This window comes from Cnephaeus nilssonii, assembly GCF_951640355.1.
Source record: "Cnephaeus nilssonii genome assembly, chromosome: 7".
NCBI lineage: Eukaryota > Metazoa > Chordata > Mammalia > Chiroptera > Vespertilionidae > Cnephaeus > Cnephaeus nilssonii.
Window position 1 is genome coordinate 56,342,132 of NC_137078.1, and position 12,267 is coordinate 56,354,398.

A 12,267-nucleotide genomic window follows, 5' to 3' on the forward strand; every position below is an offset into this window, starting at 1 on the left:
GTTTAATATTATCTATATATATAAAAGCCTAAGCGACCGGTCAACCGGCTGACCATTTGACCGGCTGGTAGCTGTGATGCACACTGAGCACCAGGGAGCAGATGCTCAACCCAGGAGCAGAATCCACAGGCATGGAAACATGGAACAGACTGATGAATCTCAGAGAGAAAGGAGGAGGGGGAGGGCGGGAAGAGATTAACCAAAGATCTTGTATGCATATTAGAGGCCCGGTGCATGGATTTGTGCACCAGTGGGGGTCCCTCGGCCTGGCCTGTGGGGATGGGGCCGAAACCGGCTCTCCGACATCCCCTGAGGGGTCCTGGATTGCGAGAGGGCACAAGCCAGGCCAAGGGACCCACCAGTGCACGCATCCATGCACTGGACCTCTAGTTGATAATAAGCTTAGATAATCCAATTCTTACAGAAAAAACAAATCCATTTGAGTTTTTGTAAAATGTACCATCATATATATACTTCGATTTCAATGGTTTCCTTACGATATTATGAGTGCATTTCAACCTATAGGGTGTATTATAACCACTTGGAGAACTTGAAACAAATACAGATATATGGGTCATACTCTGAACCAAGTAAGTCAAAATCTCTGCAAGTTTCAGGGTCCAGCAGATGTCTATGTCTGTATCTGTGTCTGTTTCTATATCTCTATGTCTAGTTCTATATTTACAAATAGATTTTACTATAGATATCTATGTATATTCTATATAATAAAAGCCTAATATGCTAAGTGTCCAGTCATCTGGTTGTCCATTCAACTAATCAAAGCGTAATATGCTAATGATATGCTAAGACCGCTCAACCGCTCACTATGACGTGCACTGACCACCAGGGGGCAGATAGTTGACCGGCTGACCAGTCGCTATGAGATGCACTTACCACCAGGGGGCAGATGCTCAACACAGGAGCTGCCCCCATGGTGGTCATTGCGCTCCCACAGGGGGAGCACTGCTCAGCCAGAAGCCCTGAGCCGGCTCATGGCTGGTAAGCCCAGCGGCAGTGCCAGGAGCCCCTCCCGCCTCCACAGCAGTGCTAAGGATGTCTGACTGTTGGCTTAAGCCCACTCCCCAGGGGGAACGGGCCTAAACCATCAGTTGGACATCCCCTGAGGGCTCCCGGACTGTGAAAGGGCTCAGGCTGGGCTGAGGGACCCCCGCACACACACACACACACACAAATTTTGTGCACCGGGCCTCAAGTCTATATATAATTAGAACAAGTTCAGAACTAGTATTCATTTACAAGTTCCCTGGTGATTATAGAGTTAGGTTTAAGATGCACCAGTTTCTAGTAAAATACAACTTTAAAAATAATATTTTTTCCTTATCTTAAGAAAAATAATTTGAACATATTTAATCCCAAAAATTAAATTACATTAAAGATAACCTAGGTGATCAAGAGGCTGGGAATTGATAGGGTACTCAGGCTGTATTGAATCCTGGTTTGAAAGCTTATTTACCAAGCCAGTAATAATTTGGGAGGACGGCAATCCTGGACACAAAAAGAAAATTCTTTTATACTATATTGTGTTGTACCAACCAATCTTTTAACATCAAATTATTTCTTACCATGAATTTTACTAGAATTTATTTCATAGGACTACCACATTAGAAAAAAACACCAGAGTACTTACATTTAATAATTTAAAATAAGAGGTTTTAGTATAGTAATGTTCTTAACAAAATACAGTGAACAAGTTTATCAATATTTATAATCTTAACTGATGTAATATTCTGCAACTTCATTTTGTGGCATGTTTTTCTAATATTTAAATAAAATATTTTACTTGTAAGTTTAAACTAAGAATATGTATGAATATTCTTGTCACTAAGTCTGCAAGTAGTCTTTTAAAATTTCTATTTTCTTATAATTTTAGCTTTTAAATAATATTAAAAGCAATGTTATTTTATTTACTTTTATTTAATGCTAGGTATGTTAGAATATACATGTGTAATGTAAAAACCACACGTTGGCCATATAAATAGGCTTACCTGATATTTAAGCATGTCCACATTATAATATGTAGCCTGGGGTTTTTGTTCAGACACTTTCTTTAGGTGAGTCATCAAATTTGGCATGTTTACCCAGAATTCCTTGCTATTGGCATCACTTTGGGTATTATCACTATTCAATTGGGAAGAAAAAAAAATGATTATCATCTTGACACAAAGAATCATCTTAGCAAATTGCAGTCTGATTTCTACATCCATCTTTGACAATTTGTAGATTATATTACTAACAGTAGTATGGTTTCAAGTCAATTGCAGTTCTAAATGGTATTAAGTTAATAGATTAATACCCATAGGGAGGCATTATTGTAGTTTTATAAATCTCAGTGAGTACCCAGTAGTATTAACCAATCATAATGATAACTGGTTGCTTTAGAGTGAATTATTAATCCAAACGTAATAGCTCTTTCTACATCACCAGTTTCCTCTTAGTCAGTTAATGCAATCAAATAGCTGAATTCATTGATTTTTTTGTTTTGTATTGACTTAAAGAGTAGTATCTCAGAAATTACTGAGTTAAATATTTGGCCAAATGTCTTTGTCGCCAACTGCGGCAAAAAATGGTGATAGTAAAATTACCATGCTACCTTTTTAGCATTCACAATATATCACCTAAGAGCATCTAAGTCATAAAAAAGTCACTTTTCTTACAAGATGACCCAGTAATTTAAATGATAATTACCATGGTAGTTACACTAGACAAGCACAGTCTTGATGAACTGAGGAGTTTTGTATTCTTATGAGAAGCATTAGCTTTGCTCAGGTGCCTGCCCACAGGTGACCCATCTGCTATATCTTGAAAATGCTCTTATCAATGACAAAAAAGTCACATAAGAGTGTGAAAAGCATTTGCTCACTTCCCACATAATGAGGAAACTGAGAACCCAAGTGATTCAGAAACTGAAGATACAACTCAAGTTTAATGACATTTCACTTTCAGAATATACTACCTCAAACAGTAGATGTAATTTTTTGAGCACCTATTATGTGCTAGGCACTCTGTTAGATACCTTAGAAACATTTCATTAAAATCTATCTGTAAAGGAAGAATTATCTTCCTTTTTAAGGATGAGCAAACGTTATAAAAAGAGAAAATTAGAGACTAAGAAGACAGAAGAGTGGCAGTGATAATGTTATAAAGGCAGGTCACAAGTAAGCTGCCAGAAGTCTAACAAATCAGAACAGCTCTGTCAGAAAAACATCAGAGCCTTGAAACTGCTACTGTTCTGTTTAGAGGGGGTAGTTTGGCGGCGGGGGTGGGGGTGGGGGATGGTGAGGAGGTGGGGGTGGGGGTGGGGGAGGGGAAGCCAAGTCTCAGCATGATCTATGTGGTTCTGCTGGGCGCTGGTCTAGGCTGTTGAGGACACAGTAAAGCTATATAACACGGGGCATGTAGGAAGAGAATCCTGGCCTCCGAGACTTTGCCTCTAATCAATCTGAGGTAAAGATGCTGATTCAGGCTGTTTAAAGTTTTATTATCTAAAAACATCCAAGTTACCTAGAGCTTCCAGAGCTGTAGCTACACAGCAAGGCAGCAGATAGTAATGGAGGGTCAGCGAAATTAAGTAATTTGCTTAAATTGGAATAGCTAATAGGTATGAGAGTCAGGATTCCAGCCCAGGTCAGTGTTATTGTAGGTCATACTTTCACACTATACTAAACAGAGGCACTCGATGTGAATGTAATTATGTTTCACAGAAAAGATTTTCATGTTCATGTGAAGAGTAACGCACAATTCAAATATCGTTTGACTTTAAAGATGCTAATACAATAACATTTTATTCCTTTTATTGGATTCATTTTCCACCATCCTTATCCATTGTCTACTGATGATAAGTAAAACGGAAAATAAATAAATTGTCACTAATAGAGATTTTATTACTCTAAATCTCTTCCCAGCAACTTGAGATAGTGGGCCATTAAAATACATATGTGCACAGATGCACAGTCCATCACAAAACATTTGGGCAGCTGTAAAAGTTCTGAGTTTGAATCTACACACATATCTGAGCAGCAGTAATTGCTTTACAGTGTTACTCCCTTGCTAAGGTTTATCCCTTCCTTATCTGAGAATGAAGTGCTAAGCTACACACATCTCTAAAACAATTGTGCAAAATATATTTACCAGCAGAGAAGTTGGGGATTTGGCAGGACGTGTTCTAACCTGCTGAAATTTATCACCCGGAAAGTCAGGGCAGCTGGCGATGGGTTGTTGGCAAAGTGTCTGGTGATGCCGGCAGGGAAGGACAACACCATTTCTCCAGTAATCTTCACGATACATCTGGCATATCAAAACACATGAGAGGAAAGAGAGGAAGCACAGATCAGTATGCTGTGAATCAAAACAGCTGTGAAAAAGAACAGACTTATGCAACAGATGAAAGGTAAGCTCTTGTAACTCCACTCTCAATACAAATCATTTCTAAGACTCAATGGTTTGTTTTAACACTTATCCAAAAAAGAGAGTGGCTATTCCACTGAATGTCTTTTTAAACTGGAAGAAGAAAAGTGCAGCTTTTCTTTTGTAGAAAAATCTACATGTTCCCCTCACAAATAGAATCATCTATTTTGGTGGTTCTCTCTCTCTCTTTGATTTCTGAAGTTTTGACAGCATATTCAAAGATATTAAATTGCACAATGCTATTACATTATTCACTGGGACTTATTTTAGTTCTCTGAGGGACATGATTGATGCATTGAGCATGTTCTTTCATGTACCCTTGAGGTAAACTTAAGCTTCTGACTTAACAAATCTGCATTCCATTAACTTATCTACTTGGTTGAAATTGTTACATCAGTTAACATATAAGTTCACACAGTAGGATGATAATTTGCAAGGAAGAATAATTCATTTTTAAAGGCCTTTATTGAATATAATTGACATATTATATATAAAATAGTGGCCTGGTGCACAAAATTCATGCATGGGGGGGGGATTCCCTCAGTCCAGCCTGCACCCTCTCCAATCGGACATCCCTCTCGTAATCTGGGACCATTGGCTCCTAACTGCTCACCTGCCTGCCAGCCTGATTGCCCCTAACTGCCCTCCCCTGCTGGCCTGATCTCACCCCCAACTGCCTTCCCCTGCTGGCCTGATCACCCCTAACTGCCTCTGCCTTGGCCCCCACCACCATGGCTTTGTCTGGAAGGAAGTCAGACGTCTGGAAGATGGCCAGTTGACCCAGTCTAATTAGCATATAACCCTTTTATTAGTATAGACTAGAGGCCCTGTGCATGAAATTTGTACACAGAGGGGGGGTGTCCCTCAGCCCAGACTGCACCCTCTCCAATCTGGGACCCCTTGAGGGATGTCCGAATGGGAGGTCAGACATCCCTCTCACAATCCAGGACTGCTGGCTCCGAACTGCCCTCCCCTGCAGGCCTCAGTCCCCACAACTGTCCTCCCCTGCAGTCCTTGTCCCTCCAAACTGCCCTCCACTGCAAGCCTGGTCCCCCCCCCCCCCTCAACTTCCCTCCTCTGTAGTCCTGGTCTCCCCCAACTGCCCTCCTCTGCCAGCCCGGTCACCCCTAACTGCCCTCCCTGCTGGTCTGATTGCCCACAACTGCCCTCCCCTGTAGGCCTGGTGCCCTGCAACTGCCCTCCCCTGGAGGACGGGGTCCCTCCCAACTGCTTTCCCTTGCTGGCCTGGTCTCCCCCAACTGCCCTCCTCTGCTGGCCCGGTCACCCCTAACTGCCCTCCCTGCTGACCCGATCGCCCACAACTGCCCTCCCCTGCAGGCCTGGTCCCCCCCAACTGCCCTCCCCTGCAGGCCTGGTCCCCCGCAATTGCCCTCCCCTGCAGGCCTGGTCCCCCCCAACTGCCCTCCCCTGCAGGCCTGGTCCCCCGCAATTGCCCTCCCTTGCTGGCCTGGTCTCCTCCAACTGCCCTCCTCTGCTGGCCTGGTCACTCCCAACTGCCCTCCTCTGCTGGCTTGGTCATCCCTAACTTCCCACAACTACCCTCCCCTGCAGGCCATCTTGTGTCCACATGGGGGCAGCCATCTTTGACCACATGGGGGCAGCCATCTTGTGCTTTGGTGTGATGGTCAATTTGCATATTACTCTTTTATTAGATAGGATAGCTTATATAGGATAGGATTGATTAATGGGTGGGGGAAGCCTTTTTCAGCAGGAGGAGATGCTCTTTGCAGACAAAAATACATAATCCCTATATCTGGACTGATAGCCAGCCATATGCACTATACTGCCAAACTGGTCATTAAAAAATTGAATCGCTTTCTTACACCTTACACCAAACAGGTGTTGCCCTTAACCTTTTGCACTCGGATGTCGAGTGTGACTCGACACGGTTAGCATTGAGATTAAAATTACTCTTTGAATGTATCAATAATTTGAAATATAAAAAAAATCCAAATAAATAAGTGTATGAAAAGAAACTCTAGTTTTTTATTCTACTGCCATGCTTTGTAAAATCTGGGGTATTTAAAAAATTAAATCCCGAGTAGAATAAAGGAATTGAGAAAAAAGCAAGCGAGTGCAAAGGGTTAAAACCCCTCCTCAGCCCCCACTTTAGGTTCTGCCTTCGCAGTTCTGATTGGTCAGTTTCTATGCCAGTCAGCATCAGAAGCTCCACCTTCTAGGCAGCCACTGGCTCCTCACAGTTCACCCAGATTTGGTTCTGATTGGTTGGTTTCTATGCCAGTCAGTGTCAAAAGCTCTGCTTGCTAGGCCTGGTTCCCCCGCAACTGCCCTCCCCTGAAGGCCTGGTCCTTTGTCTGGAAGGAAGTCGGACGTCCGGAAGATGACCTTCCCTTCATAGGGAAATGAAAGTAAAGCAACAGTGAGATACCACTGATCACCCATTAGAATCGCAGAAATCAAAAAGACAGACCCTAGCCAGTGTTGGTAAGCATCTGTAGAACTGAAACTCATGTAAGCAGTCATTGGCTCTTCACAGTTCACCCAGATTTGGTTTTGATTGGTCAGTTTCTATGCCAGTCAGTGTCTCTGGTCCTATCTCCAGGCCGGATTCAGAGAGGCACGGATGATCAACAGCCACCCCAGGCTGCTGGCGAGTGGGCTGAACTGCTGATCTCTCAGAGAGAGATTGGCGTGGCTGCTGATGAGGCTCAGAGAAAGAGAGAAGCAGGGTAAGATCCTGCTTCTCTCTCTCTCCGGGCCTTGCCAGCAGCCACGGTAGCCACTGATCAGCCCCGCCTCTCTCTCTCCCCAAAAGGTCAGCAGTTCAGCCCGCTTGCCAGTCCTTGCCCACCAGAGCCTGCTGCGTGCACAGCCTGGCGTTCGGTCGAGCCTTTGGTCATTATGGACCCTGGGTTTTTATATATTAGGATGACACATCTATGTATCTATATATATGTCTATGTATATATATAGATATATATGTGTAGATAGATAGATAGATAGATATAGATATAGATATGAAGAGGTAACATGCAAATTAGGCCAGGACTCCATAATGGGTCACAACCAGACAGGAGGAGGTTGCGTGCGCAGGTGAGGCCCAGAGCGGAGATGGAGACAGAGGAGGGGGGCCTTCCCAAGCTGGCGTGGTGGCTTGGGTGGCCCCGGAGAAGACACAGGCAGAGGGGCCGGAGGACACTGCGAGTCAGGTGTGGGTCCCGGCCCCCGCAGCACCGGTCTGGCCTCCTGTAGCGCTGGTCCAGCCTGACTCCCATGACAGCCGGTGCTGTGCGAGTCAAGCTTGGGTCCCGGCCCCCTGTGGGGTGCCTCCTCGCGCACTTTTATGGTATAATATTCCATAATTTTTGTCATAGTATACACCCATGAAACCCTCACACATTCAAGATAATGAACATATCCAACATCCCTACATATTTCCTCATGCGTCTCTGTATCCCTCTTTCCTGCCCTTTTCCATCCTTCCACTCCTTGTCCTTAGGCAGTTGCTAATAAGCTTTCCAACACTATACACTAGTTTGCACTTTCTAGAATTTTATATAAACTTAATCAGAAAGCATGTGATTTTTTTGGGTCTGGCTTCTTCCACTCAGCATAATTATTTTGAGTGTCATTCATGTGGTGTGACCATCAACAGTTCATGACTTATAATTGCTGGGTAACATATCAACTACCATAGGGTTTTTAAAAAAATCCATTCACCTTTAAATATTTGAGTTCTTTCCAGTTTTGTCCTATTACAAATAAAGCTATGATGAATATGTGTGAGTCGCTGAATGGATATCTGCTCTAATTTCTCTTGGATATATACACAGGAGTGGAATCATTGGATCACATGGCAGGTGCACCTTCAACTTTTTAAAAAAACTGCCAAACTGTTTTCTAACATAGAAAATATAGCTGTATATGAGTTTCAGTTCTACAGATGCTTACCAACACTGGCTAGGGTCTGTCTTTTTGATTTCTGCAATTCTAATGGGTGATCAGTGGTATCTCACTGTTGCTTTACTTTCATTTCCCTAATGTCCAATGAACTTAATCATCTTTTCATGTGCTTTTTTGTTATCAGTTAACTACTTTGGTGAAGTACCTGCTGAAATTTTCTGCCAAGTTTTTAATTTGAATTTTCTGTTCTTTTATAAGTTCTTTATACATTCTGGATACAAATAACTTATCAGATACATGCTTTGCAAAGATTCCTCCACTCCCCTCTCTTCCCCTGCCCCCATTTGTGGCTTGTTTTCTTATTCTTTCTCTTAAGAGTACCTTTGAAAATAAGTTTTAATTTGTCAATTTATTTTTTTATAGGTTGTAGCTAATAAATTTATTCTTTGAGGGTTCTATCTTTGCCAAGTCACAGAAATATTCCCCATATTTTCTTCTAGAAATTTCTTAGTTTTACATTTGGCTTTATAATATACTAGAGGCCCGGTGCATGAAATTTGTGCACTGTGGGGGGGGGGGGTGGTGTCCCTCAGCCCAGCCTGCACCCTCTCCAATCTGGGACCCCTTGAGGGATGTCTGACTGCCCGTTTAGGCCCGATACCAGTGGATCGGGCCTAAACGGGCAGTCGGACATCCCTCTCACAATCCTAATCACTTGCTTGCCTGGCTGCCTGATTGCCCCCTAACCACTCCCCTGCTGGCCTGATTGACACCTAGCCGCTACCCTGTCAGCATGAGTGACACCTAACTGCTCCCCTGCCGGCCTGATCATCCCCAACTGCCCTCCCCTGCAGGCCTGGTCGCCCCCAACTGCCTCCCCTTCCAGCCTGATCACCCCCAACTGCCCTCCCCTGCAGGCCCAATCACCCCTAACTGCCCTCCCCTGCAGGCCTGGTCGCCCCCAACTGCCATCCCCTGCCAGCTATCTTGTGACAACATGGGGGTGGTCATCTTGTGATAATGTGGTGGCAGCCATCTTGTGACATGAGGGTCAATTTGCATATTACCTCTTTATTATATAGGATATTTCAGTCAATTTTTGTATAAGTTGTGAGGTATGGATTCAGGTTCACTCTTTTTTTTAACACTTAGAATATTTCATTGACTTTAGGTCAGCAGGGAACAATTACCTGCATTTATACTTTTTAAGATATTTCACCTCATTGAAAACCAAGACAAATGTTACATTATAGATGTGGGACTTTCATGTGTTTGCTGCTCTGGGTTGAGAAAATGTCCAGCTCTTTCCTACAATGTGTTTCAGGTTTACAGCTCATCAATAAAAGGTGCATGCCCCAAATTTCCACTTGCTGCCATTGACTTCTGGCCAGAAATAAACTTCTTTGTAGTATTTATAACATCAGCATCAGCTATTGAGTCAATCTGCTGAAGGACTGTGAATGGTGGCACGTACGAGCCAGCAACGAGAGCCTGAGACCGGACTTCATCCAGGAAACCTTCAGAAGACTCCACTGACATTAGGCACCGAGCTTTCAGCCTGTTCTTGGCAGCCTGGACATCTGTACTGGAAAGGTTTCCTTGAGCAATTGCTTTGACTTGGTTGTAGGCGGCCTTGATAACATCTCCAGCAGCTGCAGCCTGCGAGACAGTATAAATCCCAAAGAGTCCAGAATCCAAGTAACTGGCATTAAAAGCAGAAATATCAAATGGCTGGTGAATCCCCTTGGCAACAGCTTGGTACAGAGGGCTGGTGGCATTGCTGTCTCGCATGACATGAGGACATGCTGGAGAACACTAAATGCATTTGCTTCTGCACTTCCTGTGGCAGCACTTTCTACTACAAAGGCAGCATGAACAAGACTGTCTCCATTCTGCTCTCGAATCTCACCTCCATGTATCTGACCTTTGCACCTGATAAACCAAGCCCACCCCTCATGTTCAGAAACCATTCAGCAATTTGCTTCAGAACAGGATGACTCACACCAAGTCCAACCAAAGCCATTCTTGCACTTGTAAAATGGTTCTGAACATAGTGATGTAACTCATCTGGTGTCACGTTTCCAATCCTATAATCTAGACAACACAAGGAATTAGCCAAGGCATTTTGGTAACTGCAGCATGCATATTTTCAATATGAGCCTGTGGGTTCTGAAGAGCCACAGCTTTGTCAATCCTCAGCTGGGAATGAAGGGCAGCCACCTCCCGACGATGAAATTCAGGTGCTGTGGTGACATTGAGCAGGAACTCCATTAGAATTTCCATGTCATCCCGCAGGCATTCCACAGTGTAGGCCATGTTTTCCCTGTTGAAGTCACACTTAATTTACCACCAATTGCTTCAGTTCCACGGGTTATCTGAAAAGATGATGCTCCTTTCGTAGTCAGACTGGGTGCACGACGAAGCAAATGAGAGGTTCCTCAGTTGTTAAGTCCTCGTACCTACTGCCTGTTTAATGAACAAACCAATTCTTGATGCAGGAGCATAGTTTTCCAGAGATGCAATCACTAAACCATTTGGTAATTTGGCGAAGTCGAGGTCCTGGGGATGTGCAGGGGCAGTCATGGCCTTCACTTTGGGAGCAACTTTGAGGGAATAAAATCTCTTGAAGGACTTGGCTCTGCTTAGCCGTTTTATGGCCCCAAATTCCTCTGACCAACTGTCACTGCGGCTGAAAGGCGAGAAACATGGTGGCCGACCCAGGTTCACGTTTAGTATGTGGCTGTGGATATCTAGTTGTTCTAGCACCATCTGCTCAGAAAAGACAGTTCTTTCTTCACTGAATTTCTCCAGTTGAAAATTTTGTTGACGTTCAGTTGTCCCTATATGTGTAGACCTATTTCTGGATTCTCTATTCTGTTCCATTGATCTATTTTGTCTGCCTTTATACCAATACTACACTGTCTTTATACTATGGCTTTATTATAGACATCAAGTAGTGTTAGTCCACCAAATTTATGCTTCTTTTTCAGAGTTTGGCTATTGTAGGTCCTTTGCATTTCCATATGAAATTTAGAATTACTGTGTCAACTTCCACATAAAATCAATGTAGCTCCAATTCACCTTTTACTGCTGCTCTGAAAAAAAATTATAATGGGCCCAATTATAATGTTTTTTCTCTGCCAACAGGCACCATGTTAAGCTTTGTCATTAGAGGGCGCTGGAAAGACATTGCAGGAAAACGGGATTTTCCTCCTGGTTCCAGTATGCTTACTAGGCGGGCTCCTGCAGGATACAGGGCCTATCTAGTGCCAGGTGCCTGCAGTGCATGTGTTTCCCTCCATGCCTGGGTATTGCAGCCCATGTGGCTTTGCTAGTGCCTCGTAGCACAGCAGCTTCCCTAGCATCTGACTCCTGTAGTGCATGTAGCTGGGCTGCCCCAGTGCCCAGATCCTGCAATGCAGTGGGTCTTTCAGCTCCAGGCTCCTGCCATGTATGCCCCTTCTCCACAGCCAGCTCCTGCAGCGCACAGTGGCCGGCAATATCTACCGGCCACTAGCTTCTGCGGACACCCGCTCAGTCAGCTCTGCAGTGGAGTGTGCCTCGGTGACACACTTCCCCATGAACAGCTGGGAATTGGCAGGGCTCTACCCAGGCCATGGCCTGGACACCCTAGAGAGGTAAGCTAGGCAATCACATGGCACCCCTACCCTCTCCAGGGTAACTGTCCTTTGCAAATCAATGTTTCACATATTTTGTGTGCTTTCAAGGTATTTTTGAGGTATTTTCGAGTGGAAGCGTAAATCAGTCCCTGTTACCCCACCTTGGCCAGAAGCAGAAATTTCAAAAGGATTATTCTTCTTTGGGAAAGAGTAAATATTTAAAATGAGTGAACTTTTTTATGACTTCCCCATATATCTGGACAACTGAACCTGGTAGCAGTTCTACAACTGTAAGTTTAGGAATATACTTTCTAGGGAAATTGAGGTCAACAAATGA

At 43.9% G+C, this 12,267-nt stretch overlaps 1 protein-coding gene and 1 pseudogene across 8 annotated transcripts in view; both read right to left on the bottom strand.

Annotated features, from left to right (window-relative positions):
• The window catches only part of SGIP1 (SH3GL interacting endocytic adaptor 1), a 212,330-nt gene that overhangs the window by 7,793 nt on the left and 192,270 nt on the right, over positions 1-12,267 (bottom strand). For all 7 annotated transcript variants that reach the window (XM_079777594.1, XM_079777593.1, XM_079777589.1 and 4 more), the window contains 2 exons: positions 4,150-4,305; positions 2,007-2,139 (listed from right to left, as the gene is read on the bottom strand). In XM_079777594.1, coding sequence (XP_079633720.1) covers positions 2,007-2,139; positions 4,150-4,305 — 289 coding nt within the window. The remainder of the gene's footprint in view (positions 1-2,006; positions 2,140-4,149; positions 4,306-12,267) is intronic.
• Positions 9,637-11,193, bottom strand: LOC307102697 (cytochrome b-c1 complex subunit 2, mitochondrial-like; annotated as a pseudogene). Its single transcript has one exon. The product of its transcript is annotated as a cytochrome b-c1 complex subunit 2, mitochondrial-like (transcript).